Source organism: Ixodes scapularis, unplaced genomic scaffold (assembly GCF_016920785.2).
Source record: "Ixodes scapularis isolate PalLabHiFi unplaced genomic scaffold, ASM1692078v2 PGA_scaffold0__279_contigs__length_252992795, whole genome shotgun sequence".
NCBI lineage: Eukaryota > Metazoa > Arthropoda > Arachnida > Ixodida > Ixodidae > Ixodes > Ixodes scapularis.
In genome coordinates this window covers 22,944,592-22,962,777 of record NW_024609835.1, presented here as the reverse complement: position 1 = coordinate 22,962,777, position 18,186 = coordinate 22,944,592, and the positions used below count along the sequence as shown (strand labels likewise).

Here is an 18,186-nt window from a genome sequence, read left to right as displayed (position 1 = left end):
CATTCATCATATTGGTATTGGAGGTATCGGAGCGACCTTCTTAAACTCTCGAATATCAGGCGCTGGCTACAGCGACGAAGCTTTGCTCTATCTTCGAGGTAAATAGTACTTTCATTGCTTCGCTGCAGAAGCCCAATGCAGAACATAAAACATTCGTGAGGAACAATAGGGCACTCCCATCCAGCTGTTGCCTCAGTTCAAAGGGTGCTCAGCGTAGCAGTTTACATATTGAGTAAAAAATATTGCAAAATGTCTGACGAGACTTCGAGAGTCAGCTGTTGCTCAAAATACTCAGGGTCATTAAATGGAACAGGTTACAACAATAAGAACTTGAATAACCGGCTCCCACCTGTTTCTTAACTGAAGACAATATTGTTGAAACTAACGCCACGAAAGTAACGGATTACTTTTTGGGGTAACGGTCACTTACTTTTTTGGGAGGGTAATTGTAATTGTAATAAATTACAATTTAGCCTTGAGTAATTGTAAATGTAATTCCTTACTAATTTTCAGTAACGTGTACACGTCTGCTCACAACCACACGACCACGGATACGCCGCACCCGCACTCTAAGAAAAAAGGGAGGAGAAAGGTAGCAAAAGCGACTGTCCCTCCTTGTTGCGGACAAGTTGCCCAGAGAAGGGAGGAACGGCAGTTCAGATGAAAGGAGGAGGGCGAGTTCCTCCTTGTTCAGTTGGCGGGGAGAAAGAAGAAGAGGCCGTCTGGAACGGCTGCGAAATAATGAGTTCTGGTGGAAACACCGCATCGGCCTCTGGCCGAGGTATTATTGAATCGTCTAATGTCACCTCAAGTGAGTACAGGATCACCCTCCCTCGTCTGCCAACCGGAAACATCGTCCTCAATTCTGTATTTCTCCACGCCGACATGTCCTCCAGGCCTTATACGGCACCGGACTTTCGAGATGCTCTCAAGGAAGTAATAGACCTAAAAGACATAAAAGCCACCGGACAATTCCAAATGGGCCATGTATGGATGGTCACCTGCGTCAACGCTCTCGCCAAAGAAAAGCTTTGCCTTCGTGGTGAGCTGCTCGTCAAAGGCAAGAAGTGCCTGGTGATCGACCCAAACACTCGGGATCTCAAGATGAAGCTCCTGTGGCTTCCGGACCATCTCGAGGATAGACGCATTGTCGAAGCCCTGACACCATACGGCATAGTGCGTAGCGTTCATCGAGAGAAGTGGCGCTGTCCGGAAATGGAGCACATGGACACCCTAAACAGGGAAGTAGACATCACCCTACATGAAGGAACGGCGACGGAGAAGATTCCTCACCTGCTACAGGTGTACGGAATACAAACGCTCGTCATCATCCCGGGAAGGCCTCCTTTGTGCCTCAGGTGCAACCGGGTCGGACACATTCGACGGCAGTGCAGGACACCGCGCTGCTTCAAATGTGGCACTTACGGACACATCGCTGACGCTTGCGTTACGACTTACGCGACCAAGCTTCGTGGGAAAGTGTCCCGTGACGTGGAAGAACACTCGGAGCTCCTGATGGACATCTCCGAGGTCGTTGACGCTTCAGGCCACACTCCCTCTGCCGAAACCTTCACGGCACACATCAAGGATAACTCGCCTGCAACAGAGACAGCCTCTGGTGTCAAAGAAAACGACTCTGGAATCCTCCCAGAGCTAACGCCTGCGCCCTGCGACCACGGTGATGATGATGACGCCTCATCGACGGCAACGATTGTCGAGGAGGACGCACCATCAGACGCAGAAGACATCGCTGCTCCCGCCGAGGTCGTTCCAAAGGCCAGCGAGAAAGAGGCTGTATCATCGAGGCCAGAGGTTGCCACAGAACTTGGCGACCAGAATGACCCTGTGCCAGTGGATGACGAGCCGTTTGTACGGGTTAGAAAGGACCGAAAACAGGTAGGCTTTAGGCCTAAACCATATTCCAAACAAAATAGTCATAAACCGCTCGATAACAACCAGAGCGGTGACTTTAACTCACCTTAAAGCAGGCTCATGGGAGACCCCGCCCTTCCTTTACATTTTATCACCCTAAATGTAAGAGGCCTGAGGTCTAAAAGGAAGCAGCGCCAACTCTAAAGGCTCTTAAATTACGAGCATGTTGATATAGCCGCTGTACAGGAAACAAAATTATCATCAGATGAGGACATTGCAGAAGCCCTAGAACCCTTTCGAGATGACTTTGAAATCTGTGTGAGTCAGGCAGTGGGCCTTTCTGCTGGTTGTTTTTTGTTTCTGCGTAAGTCGCTTGGCTATCCGTCGGTTTCCTTATCCATTGACCAGGAAGGGCGTCTCATTTCATGCGACCTTTCTTTGAGGCAGAGTGAATGGAGGATTATTTGTGTATATGGTCATAATACTGTGAATGCAAGGCTCCTTTTCTTTAAATTTCTAGCCAATTTCTTGAACAACGACAAATTGGTAGTGCTATGGGAGATTTTAACTGTGTCTGTAATGCAGAAGACCGAGCACTACTTCAGACGCGTTATGACAGAAGCGCCTCGATTCTCAAAGACCTGCTTCAGGAGCACAACCTTGTTGATGTGGCATGTGGGAAAGATATGTCAATACGTTTTACCCACTTCCAAGGTGTTTCACACGCTCGTCTGGATAGGATATACGTGTCGGGAGAAGCATTCACTTCAATGACGAGGTATAACGTCAAACCAATTTTCTTTTCCGACCACTGTATGGTTTCTGTTCGCTTTGGCGCCAAGGCTCCCCGTTTATTTCGACCTAAATGGGAACTATGGAAATTAAATGTGAGTATCCTAAAAGATGAAAAGTTTTCCAAGGAAGTTTTAACGATTCTGCAAAAATGCCTTAATAATCAAAATATGCATATTTTCGCCATATGGGATAGTTTCAAACAAGAGGTTAAAAATTCGGCAATTGAGCGTTCGACAACAGTATCTTATGAAAACAAACAAAAACGTCGCGAACTTTATAAAACTCTTTTAATGTTTCATGAATTAGAATGCATAAATTTTGGTTTGTACAGTGATGATATTAATGTCACCAGAGCCCAGCTTCAGGGATTCGAGACCGAAAAATATCGTGGAGCCGTTGTTCGTTCGCGCACAAAGAAGTTTTTGCTTGGTGAACAACCCACGAAGCGATCTCTGGATGACGAAAGAAGATATGCGTTGTCTAAAGAAATTTTAGAAATTGACCATAACGGCGTGACCCTTAAGGAACCGACACTGATTGTTAAAGCATTTTATAATCACTACTCGAATATCTTTGGCAAGGTTATTTCTACAGGCAGTCACACTGATGTTCAAAACTTGTTATCAAATATGCCTTTTCTTAACGACGACTCCAAAAAGATAGTAGAAGGCCCAATAACATTAGACGAAGTTAAAGCCGCAATCGACTCACTTAAGACAGGTAAAACACCTGGACCCGATGGTCTCAGTGGTGAATTTTATAAAAAATTTAAAGAACAATTAAGCCCAGTGTTACTTAAAATTTTCCACGACTCTTACAATTGTAAGATGCTCCCACCTTCCTTTTATGACTGTCACACCGTTCTAATACCTAAAACAAAAGACAACGAACTGCTAAAAAAAGTAGAGAATTACAGGCCGATTTCACTGTGCAACGTAGATTATAAGATCTTCGCTAAAATAATTAATGAAAGACTTCAGATGGTAATCGAAGACCTTGTAGGTGAGCATCAAACCTGCGGTATACGCGGTAGATCCATTCAAACAAATATCCACGTTGCCCGCTCGGTCCTTGAATATGCATAAGATAGTAATGGTCAGGTTGCGCTAGTTCAAATCGATTTGGCCAAGGCTTTTGATCGCGTGAGTCACACATCTTTGCTTACAATCCTCCGTCACATTAATGTGGGCACCGCAGTTTGTGAAGGCGTTAACCTCTGTTATGAAAACAGCTCAACGAGATTAATAGTTAACAACATGCTATCTGATAAAATACCAATTAAATCGTCTGTTAGACAGGGCTGTCCCCTATCTCCTCTTCTTTTTGCCCTGTACCTAGAGCCCTTTTGCCTGAGCATACTTGAAAGCCAGAACATCCGGGGAATTTTGATTAAGAAGGCTGAAGTGAAGGTTCTCGCCTATGCTGACGATGTGGCTGTTTTCTGTACCGATAAGAAAAGTGTAAAAGAAGCCATGACCATTACCGAAAAGTTTTGCAATATTACCGGTGCGTCCATGAACCCTGCGAAGTGTAACGGGTATTGGTATGGATCGTGGGCTACTATGCCTTCATCTTTTGCCGGTATAGCCTGGGACCGAGGCTCGCTTCAGTATCTAGGAGTTCCATTATCACATATCAGAAGCAGTAAATCATATTGGACATCGATGGCAACCACATTGAAAAGAAAAGCTGACGCTTGGAAAGAACGCAACATGTCCATGTTTACTAGAGCTAGTGTGTGCAACGTGTTTCTTGTGTCCAGGCTCATGTACGTGTTGCAGGTGATGCATTGTGCTCGTACGAACCTTCAAAAATTTCATCGTATATTCGCCACCTCTATTTGGCGTTCATCATGGGAACCTCTCAAGAGAGACAACCTTTTCCTTCCTTTTGAAGCAGGCGGCTTGAATCTGTGCCATTTATTTGTCCGGCAGTTAGTGTCACGTTTCTTTTTCTTTAAAAATGCTGAGCATCCTTTCCTGAGAACCTTTCTCCAGCTACGGCTGGCTAACAGTCTTAATTATTTAATTGTTTCTAGTGACGATACATTTGACAGGAAACCTTGGGGCTTCTTAAAGGAGGTTGTAGACACGTTGGGTTTTCTTAAGGCACGTTTCTCGTTAGAGTACTTATTCAATGTCACACGCAAGCAGCTATCAAGAGCGATAATCGATAGCATATTCCCTGTCCCACTTTATCGAAGCCGTTTCTTTATTGATCCTCAAAATGATGTCCTTAATAGGGTGACAAAGATGTCTGTACCGCCATCAGCCAAGTCATTTTTCTTCAAACTACATACTTCAACGCTGCCGGTAAAGACTTGGCTCCAAAGCAGGGGAATATATGTTCCATGGTCTGTAAACTGCAGGTTATGTAATAAGCCCGAAACTATAGAACACTGTTTTATTTATTGCAATGACGCCTTTTTCTTCTGGGACGTGCTACAACGAACTTTAAAAAAGGACCTCGACATTACGGACCAAAATATCCGCTTTCTTCCATTTTCCAAGGATGAAGTAGTTCCATACGACTTGTTTGTACTATTAGGCCTCCACAGTCTATGGAAATGTAGAATGATTGATCGAAATGCTGAACCGCCTCGTACAACAAAATCTATTTTTGTGGAGCAAGTGGCTCAACTACGCAGTGCATATGCAGCGCAAAACGTTCAACCTGACTGGTTTCCACTTCTAGATGCATGCATAGGATTGCCAGATTTTTGAAAATTTGTTTGTTTGGGGCTTTATTAAGCTTAATAATTATTTATGTCAATCCTCTAGATCTTTACGGGTTGATATAGTTTGAGTTTTGTGTGTCTTTCTATTATCTGTTGGTTGTAGCGTGTACCAATATCAAACCAAATTGCCAAATGCAAAAGATGCCAAGTTTGATTGCGAGATGAATGTGCCTTGTATATATTATTTATTTGTGTAAATGTACGCAGTCTTGCCGAACGAATGTGTCTTTTGTTATATAACTTCCATGTAATAAAGATATAAAAAAAATGTTCAGTTGGCGCAGGGGTAGAACATCGCGCAACTGACCAAGTGGTCAACGGTTCGATCCCCCAAAAAGGTTTTTTTTTTTTTTTTTTGTAAAGTTTTTTTTTTTTTTTTTTTTTATTTTTGTTTACCAAAACACACATAAACAAACTCAGACCGATGAAAGGAAAATTAAAGTCCTTATTATTCTCCGAGACGTTTTCCTCCTCCAGGCACACCGGAGAAAGCTTTCGCCCTCCCGACCCATCTTCTTTCGGTTTCGTTTTTCGAGCACATCGCGCACGTTGTTTAATAAATTAATGTTGAGTTGATTGAGCTTCAGCGGCAGCGAAGGCCGCCTGTAATTCCGTCTTCTAGTCCAAACGTGCAGAACATTTCGGTTGCATTGACGTTTTTACCACTAATTTTATCAAACGAGCTAACGAAGCCGCTAGAAACAGCGAAGTTCCGGAGCAGTGCCAGCAGCGCTCTACATACACTGGGTAAGACGGCCGTCTCCAATTTGCGAGACACACGCGGAACTACAGCAGCGAAACCGCGAGGAACTGTTTCGACGTTTTCGACGTGTGGAAATCGCGGGAACTGCGTCCAAGGAAGGCAGGTTTTCCTGCCGGCTGCCTGGGTGCCTTCCGTGCTGAGTTCGGTTCCGTTGTCCCGTGCCGAGTGCCAACCGGCGTTCAACGTGATTCTTCTGCGTGTCAGCAACATCGTCAACGTGGTTCTGTATTTCTTCGTGTCAGCGACGTCGTGATGGCAGTGTTGGGGGTTGTGAACAGAAGACTGGAATTATCGCCGATGTGACTGTGTGTTCGCGTATCAGTGGTGTAACAACAAGATGAGTTGACGTAAACTGTCGGGCATTGATGCCGCTGGTCGGGCCGTTATCGGAGGGGCCGGGGTGTCGCAGGATGACATTCCGCTTTACATTAAAGAGTTTAAAACCACTTGAGGGATTAGGTGCAGTCGATCGACGTGTGGATAGTCATGTTGGAACGCTGGTCTGAACGGTAAGCTCCTATCGTACAGTGGCCAATGTGACTCGGTCCCCGAGAGCAATTGCGCTCTGGGGAAAAGACAACACTACGAAAGTATGACGGAAAGTACGTATATTTATTTATAATGGAAGTTTAGCATAAAAAAAAAAGGACAGGCAAAATCGAAAAAAAAACAAAAAACGCTATCCTTCATTTTACTGTTTAAATATATTACGGTTCCTGTAGAAACTGCCCTCTAAGTGGCGCGCGGGATGAGCGCTAGAAGTTTTCGAGCTCGAAACGGCGCAGCTCCGTACACTTAACAGTTGTCGCAAGTCGCGGCTTTGACTGCATTCAAGTTGATCGAAAAGCGATTTCTGTGCCCGTGAAGCATCACTTCCAGCTGAGTGGATATCCGCTCTACAGAGATTAATTCAAGACGGCAATTGCAGCTTTGCGCGAACAGCACAAATAGAAAAACGAACACTACAATATAAATACTGGCTACGAAGGGCCATGCGGGAAAACAAACTCATGGCTTGGAACCACATTGGAGCGGTTCGATTTATTGGCTTTCAAATAATTATGGCATGATCGAGCGTCTTCTTTTTAATAAGAGATTCATCCCCTGAGCCATTAAAAATAGCCTCAGATGTATGACATTGCTGGAAAAAAATTAACATGTTCGGAATATGTTTTTTTGCTTAGGGAGCCACCGAAAAATTGCATACGTTCAAAACGACCACTATAAAAGACGGAAACGCAGGGCTCGGTAGCCCAAGCAACCACTGGACATCCATCGGACATCCGATGGATATCCTTTTCGGATATATCGTACATCCGAGGGCCATCCGCGAAAATCCGAAGGACGTCCCGTGGACGTCCGACGGACGTACAAAGGTAAGAGTTTTGTACATCCGGAGGACATCCGAACAGGGATCCTCAGCGGACATACTTTGAATATCGCGCCTCAAAATCCCTAGGGATTAGGGCATTACGTCTAAAGGCCCGTTCACACTCTTGCGACCGAGTGAAACCGAGAGAGACCACACCGGTTTTTAAGCCTCTTGCGATCTCTTAGGACCAGCTCCGCTGCAGCGCATCTGGTCCTAAGAAGTCGCAAAAGGCTTAAAAACCGGTCTGGTCTCTCGGTCGCAAGAGTGTGAACGGCGCTTTATGCTTTACCCTTTACTTGGACAGCTATGAATGTTCAAAATGTCGTACCCTAGCCCGCATGCTGTGCCAATGAAAGACCATGAGCCAAATCTATATTGAAATAAGATGATAATTTTAATAGTATGCATTTTCTCCAGATCTTCTGGTGGCTCCACTCCTCGACAGTCGCCCTTTTTGTCAACTGTGCAATACCTTTCTGCCCTGGAAAGCTCTTCTGCCATATATTTAGCAGCTGTCTTGCTGTTGTCTGACCCATGTCCTAGTCAGACCTAGGAGGGAGTGTCCGTCTGTAAACAAATGAAAGAAATATGCTTTAATTATATTAATTGGACTATATGAATGGCACTTGTGCCTAGAGACTTTTTCAGTATTTTTAGCCTATGTTATCTACCAGATTGGCTGTGTCGTGGAAAAGCAATCTCATGCCTAGCGAGAAAAGCTTAAGATACCAGTGCCGGTAACTATCGCAAATTAACCGGACGAGTGACGAAGTGCTAGTCCTCGGTGCAGGGAGGCCGCTACGGCTCCCCCTCTCCCCCGCCAAGCAAACAAATTGACGAAGGTATGAGTGCATATTCACAACACACTGAAACCTACCTGTAGATGACGGGGAAAAGCTATTCCCTGTCATCTAAAGGGAAGTTTAAGTGTGTTATGAACATATGGTGCAAAATCCAGGCATGGGGAGGTCCCTCTGCACCATGCAGCCGTAAGAAAACAAGTTGACAAAGGCATAAGTGAGGGCAATTATCACATACACTGTCAACGTACCTGTAGCTCACAGCGGCAGACTGGATGTGCTTGACCCAGGTGTGGGGAAACCCCTCTCCACCGTGCAGCCCTAAGAAAACAAGTTGACAAAGGCATAAGTGAGGGCGATTTTCACGTACACCGTCAACGTACCTGTAGCTCACAGCGGCAGACTGGATGTGCTTGACCCAGGTGTGGGGAAACCCCTCTCCACCGCGCAGCCCTAAGAAAACAAGTTGAGAAAGGCATAAGTGAGGGCAATTTCCACGTACACCGTCAACATACCTGTAGCTCACAGCGGCAGACTGGATGTGCTTGACCCAGGCGTGGGGAAGCCCCTCTCCACCGTGCAGACTTAAGAAAACAAGTTGACAAAGGCATAAGTGAGGGCAATTTTCACGTACACCTTCAACGTACCTGTAGCTCACAGCGGCAGACTGGATGTGCTTGACCCAGGCGTGGGGAAACCCCTGTGTTGACAAAGGCATAAGTGAGGGCAATTGTCACGTACACTGTCAACGTACCTGTAGCTCACAGCGGCAGACTGGATGTGCTTGACCCAGGCGTGGGGAAGCCCCTCTCCACCGTGCAGACCTAAGAAAACAAGTTGACAAAGGCATGAGTGCGTGCAATTTTCACGTACACCGTCAACGTACCTGTAGCTCACAGTCGCAGACTGGATGTGCTTCCAGCCAGACAGGAACGGGCGAAGACGGAAAAAACAAAGCGTGGTACGGATGATATGCGCGAAATAACGAAGCGGTTCAGAATGAGACTAAACTAACTTTCCCAAAAATAGAAACAAGTAGGCCGTTCAACTATAGGTGAACGAAAGTTGTGAAACGCTAGCCAACATCTGTACTAGTCCTTTAGGACGCTACTTACGAAAACACGAACGGAATGAATTTCGAGTAACACAAAAAGAGAGGGGGATGGAAAAAAAGGACGTGGTATGGAAAGCAAGTACTAACCCGAAATGGACAACTCAAGCATATAGTTCAACTAGACGAAAAGTTCTTCTGGAACATTGTCCAACGTGAGTACTGCCACACACGCACCATACTACTTAAAACAGAAATAAAAATATTTTAGTAACACCGTTGTATAACCGTTGACACGCGACAGCAACAACGTGGACACGGAAGAAACAAAGAAAAAGAACAAAACTCGAAAATCGGGTTGCCAGCCGAGACAGGTGAGGTCGCGAAGCTGGCTATACCGATCAGTGGTTAGTCGGTATATGATTCAATAAGAATATACTTCTCGCTACTTTTCTTGTTTGTTGTTAAAAATTAGGCATAATTATTTTACTGCTTGTTGCCGAGCGTGTTGGTGTAAACTGCAATTCATGAAATCAACGTAGGATAACACCAAGGATGACACCGACGGTACGACTGTGCTGTTATAATTTGTCTGTGGAGATTTGTTTAAATTGATAAGTCACCAAACTAATGTATGAATAAAACAAACGCTACCAATTTATTTATTTATTGATGTTTAACCCCGACGTCATGTAGTTTTCAACTTTTCTAGGTGCCGCTAGTGTAACATATCCGTTAAAATCCATAGCCAACGAAATCCATCGATATTTGTGCATTGTCGGCTCTAGGAGCGCGTGGTTTGGACTCTGGTGTTACCACGACCGGGTTTTACGTTTTACTGTCGGTGAAAGCGACGGTACCGTGAAACCGCCGCCATTTCAGCAGCTAAAGGTAAATGTTTAGCTTTTGCATAACTTTTTAGATCCGGTTAGTGTTGATGACTTTCTCACATCAGTTTTTCTGTTCATTTTCAGGGATGTATGCAATTGTGGAATTTAGGCTAACCCAAGAGGTGGAGATCGTGCCTTGCACGTGGGTCACGGGAAACAACTGTTTATGGCCGAAGGTGTCCACCGATAAGGCTGTCAAGCTAGTGCGAAAGGGGGGGCCACCAGGACCAGGGTTTTCTGAGTTCGAGGTGACTGTGAAAGGACTATTCAGTGAGTATATTGCATCTCTTCATGCGTGCAGCAGTGTTCATTAATTGTAAGTATTTTTTTCTTATGTAACTACAGATTCCTACGAAGAAGGGCGATCTAAGTTGGAGCGGTCGCGGTTCACATCTGATCTCTCGGACGAGGAGATACGCCCAAAGCGTAGGAGATTTCGCCCCACACGCTGGAGCGAGTCCGACTCAAGCTTGGATGAATTCCCGGAAGCCCCGATGCCGCTCTGCGCACGGCAGAACTCGCGTAACGCTATTTGATTTTTATTTTGTTCTGCAGCTGACAGCCTTGTTGACCGTTGCAACTGTTTCTTAACCTTTAGCTTAGAATTCGAACCTGGCACTTGATAAGTCTAGGGTGTGTCGTCAGACGTACTTGATCTGTCGTTTTACGTAAACAATGTGCTTATATAGGGGGTTGGGGCACAACTGCATTTTTTATATTTTGGGAGATCAATTTGTACTTTTTTCATCTTACAATTTGAGGTTTTCTGGTCGCTTTTCACAGCCAGTAGCCAGAGACTGGAACCACAGAGTGCGAGCCCGGCAAGATCAATACACAGTGAAATGTCGCAAGCTGCACTAATGCGAGGTACAGTTTCTCCTGAAAACCACTTATATTGTTTTTCGCTTTTTGTATTCTAATGTTACCAATTCCCAACTTAATCAGACATCTCCAAACAGGTGCTAGTGGTTCGTCCCAGTCGTCTAGCACTTCGATAAACACGCTGGCTCCCAGTCCACAAGATAAAGGTAGCTATAGGGTGTTTTCACTGACGTAATTTCGTCCACCATTTTCTGTCTGGCGTGTGCCAAACTCGAGCATTCCAAGGATTGACACGCCCCCTCAAATGCGTAGAGCACCGCTGACATCATCTCAACCGGTTACGATGTAATCCTTCAATGTAGTAAATTTGTGTGAAAAAACAAGCTAACAACAAAATGCCAAATTGACGTTATGTGCGAACAACCTATAATGTATGGCCATTTTACAAATGAGGGGCTATGCACATATTGCTGCAAGTTGAGGTGCAAAGCTTGCAGAACCAATTAACTTTAATTTCATTTCCGTGTGAGCGCTGAAGTTTTATATTTAATCAAATTTGGGCAAGCAAATATATGGAGCACCATGCCACCAAAAACAAGGTGGCTTTCTTCACATCTAGGAACCTAAATATGAGAAAAATCCATGTCACCATGTACCCTTCTTGCATGTAGCCCCTTCAATTGTCTTTATCTTCGCAGGTGCCTGTGGTTCGTTCCAGACACCTAAAACGTCAACAAGGACACCGGCTCCCAGTTCACGAAATAAAGGTACAGTGCATGATCGTTTTACAAATAAAGAGCTACGCACACTAGCAGTGCAAATTCAAATGCAAAGCTTGCAAAAACAATCGCCATCTCTTTCATATCTTTCTGGGTGAAGTTTTATATTTAATCAAATTTGAGCAAGCAAATGTATGAAGCACCATACCGCCAAAAACGAAGTGACTTTTTCACATCTGGAAACTTTTCGGTAGGCTTTTAGCATATTAAATAAAGTGAACTCTCCAGAGGTGGACATTTTTTTGCCTGGAAGTTTTAGCGTGCGAGCCCTGCTCAAGGTATACATTGATTGTATGTTTTCCTTTCTGTTTTTTAAACAACAGATATGGGGGCAACAGGTTTCTGCGCTGTATGTTTTCCACTGTCGGAGGTCACATTCTGTTGATATTACATATGTAAATTTTTTTCCTACTTTTTTAGGCATGTTTTTTAATTTTGTATTCTGTGTCATTTGAGCTCTTGCATGTATGCATGGTGCACCCTCCTGTAGGCCCACGGGCTCTTGAAGGGCAGTTCAGAAGTACCAAATAAATAAATAACATAAATAAATATGAGAAGCAATCCAAGTCACCTTGTACCCTTATTGCATCTAGCGCCTGCAGTTGTCTTTATCTTCGTAGATGCCAGTGGTTTTTCAACCGCATCTCAAACATTGACAAGGATGTCGGCTCCCAGTCGATTAGATCAAGGTACTTTACTGCAGAATTGTGTTGCAGCTGCGTATTAAGATATTTTGTGTGTCCTTCATTAAATTTTTTCAGCACTGCAGGCTATGCAACACATGACGCCTAGCACCAGTGCTTCGACCTGCGGTAAGCTAATTTGATTTCAATTGTTTTTCTTTCACAGCATGGTTGCACAACTTTGAATAGTTTTGAAATGGCTAAGCTCTTGACTTTTTGCCATCTTTTTCTTTTCTTTTTAGCTGATCTGCGGGCCACTGCTAGGATCTTGAGTGCTGCTGGTAAGTAGGATGTTGTCTCCTGCCTGCACTAATTTTATTTGCCAATATTTATTTCAAGCCTTTTCTTTGCATGCAGAGTTTCAGCGACGGGTGCTGAATGGGATGAGCGTCATGAGGAGCCAGCAGACGGAGATAATGGACATGATTTCGACATTGCTACGAGCGCGTGAGAGTTTCGTTGTAGAGCCCAGCCAGCCGATCCTCGTTGATCCCCTCGACACTCCTGAAGCAATTGAGGTGTTTGATGGCGCTCTTACAGATGCCACGAGTGAGGCTTTGGTAAGCAATTGCTGTTATCAATGCCTGCCCATACTCTAGTTTTTGTCACTTACTGAGGCAAGTATTGGTGTTTGCATTCTCTAGGCTTTGCTGTTATGTCTTATCCCTAGTGTGCAGCTAAGGTTAAGACATGCAGATAACAAATAAGCTAGGAGCAAGCTGTGATTTTAAATCGAGATGCATCGAAGGGGTGAGACTGCCTGTTCTCTGGTAAGCAACAAAGGTGTTTGTAATGGTGCTATACTTTAGCATTATTTCATGAGTGTAGAGCAAGCTCTGACTACTTCCGTATTTCTTCAAATGGCAACTCTGTCCCACAGTTCCAGATCTTAGAGCATGGGAAATGACTAATGAGATAGAACAATGACTAGGAGGTGTAAACAACTGCCCAAATAAAATAAAATTTGGGCCCTCACATTCATTCAATCTTTCTCAAGGTATCACCAGTTCACTCATACTGGCCTCGAAGATAAAGAGGGGGTGTGAATTGGCTAATTGTAAAGCCTAGCCCAGTTAATACAAGCTGTAAACCCATTCATGCTCAGGTTCTTTCTATCCAGCTAACCTTGAATGCCAAACATTTTTGGCTATACTTGCTTTCTGGGTATCGTAATGCTCCTTATGTCATGTCTTACGTTCCCCAGGCACCAGCCCCACGTTTTATGTGCTCAAACACGGCATTGGCATTTTGCATGGACAGTGAATTGAGGATTGCATTTTCTTATACCCAAGTTTATTGCCCCAAGATGAACCCTTTCCATGATATAAGTAGCTTTGGGGATAGCGTTTCACTGGTCAGAGTAAAACAGCGAAAACTGGCTATGTCTTGTTCGTATTAACTGTGTCGTGCTCTGTACGTTCCTTCCAGGTTGTGGAGCTGACCTCCCTTGGGGACCTGTCTATCAAAACAACTGTAAGGTCTATGCTTGCACACCTGATTAGTGACGAAGCTGCAGCCAAGTTCAGCATGGATGGGCGCAAAGGGAAGAAGGTTTTCCGTAGCCTTAAGCTGTACAAATTGATCTTTGGTAAGTAGAAGTTTGCAACGCAATTCCCTGCCTTTTTAAGTTGTACTATAAGGGTCATCTATTGCTTTCAGCTGCTATAAAGCGGACAAAGCACTGCAAAGAGTCTACGAAAAAAGAGGTGGAAACGGAAGTCAAGGAGTGGCTTCGCCGCGCAAAGGAGAGGTGCACCACTTCTAAGGGAGAGTAGGCATCTACCTTCAAGTGTGAGAAAGGTGCCTCTGCCCTGGTTCTGATTGCAAATAAAAAACTATTTTGCTGTCTAACATCCTTGTTTCCTTCTAGCTTACGAAACATAAGGCCAACTGGCACTGCGACATCACTACGTAAAATGTAATCAAATGATTGCAAAATTACTTTAAAAAGTAGTACACATGCATCACAATTCATTTGATTACTTGTAGTCGAGAACATACAATACTGTTTTTCTTTTTACCGCACACAGTATCAGCTTGAAAGGAGCTTACAATTCTAAGGTTCTAGGCCTCTATTAATGGACCTTCGGACAACACTTGAAAAAAAAAAAACGAATTACCGATGTGTCCACCTCTTTTTTTTCCCGTCATACCTATTGAATGATCTTGGAGACCCCAGAAAGCATCTATTGCGCCCCTCAAACCCTTAGCAAATCCTAGAGGGCCCATCAGACTTTGCAGAAAATTGTGATGGGCCCCTATGGAACTTCAGGAAATACTGTGATGGGACCTCTTAAGACCTCAGGAAATCTTGAAGGGGCCATCAAATCTGTCAAAGAATCTTGGGGGGGGGGGGGGGGCCTCAAACCTATCTTCATTAGGGAAAGGTATATCCTCTGCACAAAAAGGTTCTGTTATGATAATCGTTTAGTGCAGAATGGGACCACTTTTAAGTAACTGTTTTTGAATGGTTTCCCAACACCTATTGGGATATGTTCGAACATCCACAAATGGACAGCCCTCGGACATCCATTTCTGTATATCCACAGGACGTCCACTATTAGTCCGAATTTGGACGTACGGAAACGGATGTCCAGTGTACGTCCGACGGACGTCCTTCCCTGGCAATGGATATTCGGCTCTTGTTCGGACGTCCGACGGACATACATGGTTGCTTGGGAGTAGTGATCGGGGTAGTGTGCTGTTGTATTGATGTTTGTATGTGCGATGCCTGTTATGCGTTCAATATATGTTGACCTGATGTATGTAGTGTGCGCAACGTGTCTACATGTGTTAGAGATTCCGAAGAAAAGGAAACGCAATTGTGGCGCAGGGGGGTAAAGGTGGATGAGGAGGAGTGGCAAATCCCGTGCGCCGACATCCTGGGTCCCGAGTGAACAAACGCAAAAGAGAGCGACAGAACACGAGAGAAAGAAAGCAACGTTGCCATGGTAACGCGAAGAGTGAAAACTCTTAGCAATATAAACAGTGATAATTTAACGTTGTAAACTAAAGGCCCGTTCACACTCTTGCGACTGCTTGCGACCTCTTAAACCTGGGTTCCTTAAAACTTCTTAAACCAGAAAACTCACTGGCGCCATCTATTGGGAAGCAGTGTAAACTCGGTGGTCCGGCCTTTTTTTTGTTTTATTTCTCGCGCAATATCCTTTCTTTTTTGGCTCGAAAAACTTTTGTCAATGTTATAAACGATCCTTTCTCATAGCTATTACGCACATTTGACCTCGGAAATCCCGCAAAACCTTCGCTTTTGTGAAATGCAGTTCTAGGGTCACCGCATAGATGGTGCCACAATGTCAGTGTGTTCCCTCATTCTAGAAACATTTAAGAAGTTGTAAGAGATCTCGTCTCTCTCAGTCGTACTCGGTCGCAAGAGTGTGAACGGGCCTTAAATTATGAGCTATTCTAACGCTTATAAAAAGCAATAAACTCATTACGCTGCATTAACTTCCCTTCTGTCGAAATCTCGGAAATCTGGTGGTTGCGCAGTTTCGTATTCCTAAACCGCGCCCAGCCGCGCCCCACCGGCGAAACCGGGTATATGGTTTAGTTTAGCGTTAACGCGAGGCCGTACATCTGCGCGCTTTTCAAAGAGAAAGCTTAGAAAGGAACGTGAATATCTTTCCACCGGTAAGTTCGTGAATTGTTGAAGTTTACGAAACTGCTCTGATGATGTAACCGTGTTTGGGACCCCGAGGGTCTGCCTGCATGATACGCCGCTTGCGGCAGCCAGAATGTATGGGAAAATGGCGGACCTTTTCCTCTAGAGTTAGTATGTATGATCTCTATGTTGTGGCGTAAGGAAATAAAAATATTATTTTGTAAAACATGAATTGGGCGGTACCTAGCGCCACCTAGCCTAGCTAGTTGCGATTACTCTGCTTGACCCTGCCATCTGGTGGCAAGCGATTTAACATCCTTTTACGCTACGCGGCTACGCCATAATTTCGTGTTACCGTGCTGAGATAAGCCAAGAGGTTGCTTCGGATTTGCTTTTTTTTTTGAGAGCGGCTTTTGGTTTTGCGGGCGAATGATTTTCACTCCTCCGTGATGTGCGGTTGACGCAACGGTTGACGAAGGAATTGTGGCTCGAGGAATAGCAAAGGTAGGACATAAAGTGCGCGAACTGAGTGCCGATTGTCTCCGTTGAACATCGCAGTGCTGACGATGAGAAGACTGAGTGACTGCATGCTTTCGAAACGTAAGTTTCTTTACCTGCAGGGGTAAAGAAACTTCGGAAATAAATACAGTTCGCGGAAAGCTCGTGTTACGTTTTTATTTCCTGCTCCTCTCGCTTCGTGCAATAGACTTAGTGTTCTCGTTAAGCCTTACCGAGCTCGATTTGCTCGATTCGTGGCCGCCATAATGAGATGCAGTCGACGGAGGAACTTTTCCTCCCCTGCTTAAGGGACGAAAGTTTCTCCCTTTCTGAAGGAACATATGGGTCCATATCACATGAGCGAATGACATTTTAGCGAACAGCGACATTTGAGCGAATGGTCGTTTTAGCGAATAACGGGGGCGCGCGTTAACCCATCCGCCGCGCTGCGCTTTACGCCGCTTCGCGGCGACAGTCTGCGGCGGCTCATTACAAAAATGTGAACCCATTTGGCCCCCCCGAAAACGCCGCTTCGCGGCGTCCGACTATTCGCTAAAGTGTCATTCGGTCAAACGTGGGCGTTCGCTAAAACGTCATTCGATCAAGTGAGTGCCTCCCCGTACAACTTTGTGTGCATTCGTTCTAGGCTTTATGATGCAAGTACTTAAGTCTTTACACATCATGAGACAAACTCTACAACACCAATCTGAGCAGCTGATGATGATCCCCGACATGTTGCACCATGTGGATGGGCCACCCGCTGAACCTCTAAGCTTTGCACAGTTCGAGACCCTACAGGAATTCCTTGACTCTGAGAAAGAGTTGACTGCATACGGACAAAAAAGGGTCCAACTAGTTACCGTATTTACTCGATTGTAACGCAAGTTTTTTTCCAGATTATGGCTGCCTAAAATCAACCCTCGCGTTACAATCGAATAACGAAATTACAGTTATCTAAAAATTGCAACGATACGCCCAGACCTAATTGAAGGCGCCAGATTTGGGCGCCCCGCGACCTATGTTGGCAACATGTGCCTGTCAACGGGACCACCGACCTGTCCATTCAGGGCGACCCTGTACCTTGGGTGGACCACTACAAATATCTGGGTGTAAACCTATAGAAGGGACACCACTACCTCCTAGAGCACGAGATGAAGGTCAAGGGGCAGGAGGAACAAGGGCATAGCAACGGCCAGGGCCCTCTGGGGATATAACCGATACGAGGTAACCCGAGCGGTCTGGGGTGTTGATGTCGCTGGCCTGTAATAAGGCGGAGCCTCCTGATGGGGCGGTTCACCGAATGATACTTTAGCGAATAGTTGGGCGCCGCGAAGCGGCGTTTACGTGTGGGCCAATACACACACACATGTGGGTTCACATTTTTTGTAATGAGCCGCCTCAGACTGTCGCCGCGAAGCGGCGTAAAGCGCAGCGCGGCGGATGGGTTAACGCGCGCCCCCGTTATTGCCCCGGAGGCTCCGCCTTATTACAGGCCAGCGACATCA

At 45.1% G+C, this 18,186-nt stretch overlaps 2 protein-coding genes across 2 annotated transcripts; both read left to right on the top strand.

The window, feature by feature from the left end:
• Nucleotides 1-732: 732 nt before the first annotated feature.
• LOC121836563 lies at nt 733-1,983 on the top strand. The gene has a single exon (XM_042291495.1). The coding sequence runs from the start codon at nt 742-744 to the stop codon at nt 1,981-1,983; it is 1,242 nt and encodes a 413-aa protein (XP_042147429.1). The 5' UTR covers nt 733-741.
• Nucleotides 1,984-11,090: 9,107 nt separating this feature from the next.
• LOC121835665 lies at nt 11,091-14,913 on the top strand. The gene is made up of 9 exons (XM_042290119.1): nt 11,091-11,147; nt 11,240-11,308; nt 11,801-11,869; nt 12,475-12,570; nt 12,643-12,693; nt 12,807-12,845; nt 12,922-13,124; nt 13,993-14,152; nt 14,224-14,913. The coding sequence occupies exons 1-9, from the start codon at nt 11,123-11,125 to the stop codon at nt 14,337-14,339; spliced, it is 828 nt and encodes a 275-aa protein (XP_042146053.1). The 5' UTR covers nt 11,091-11,122; the 3' UTR covers nt 14,340-14,913.
• Nucleotides 14,914-18,186: the final 3,273 nt, after the last annotated feature.

What these genes read in the sequence shown, in the direction of transcription:
- LOC121835665 (XM_042290119.1), top strand. Translation starts at nt 11,123, where the DNA reads ATGTCGCAAGCTGCACTAATGCGAG. An exon ending in GCAAGCTGCACTAATGCGAG is followed by an intron (nt 11,148 to 11,239) that starts GTACAGTTTCTC and finishes ATCTCCAAACAG; the next exon opens with GTGCTAGTGGTTCGTCCCAG. An exon ending in TCCCAGTCCACAAGATAAAG is followed by an intron (nt 11,309 to 11,800) that starts GTAGCTATAGGG and finishes TTATCTTCGCAG; the next exon opens with GTGCCTGTGGTTCGTTCCAG.
- LOC121836563 (XM_042291495.1), top strand. Translation starts at nt 742, where the DNA reads ATGAGTTCTGGTGGAAACACCGCATCGGCCTCTGGCCGAGGTATTATT.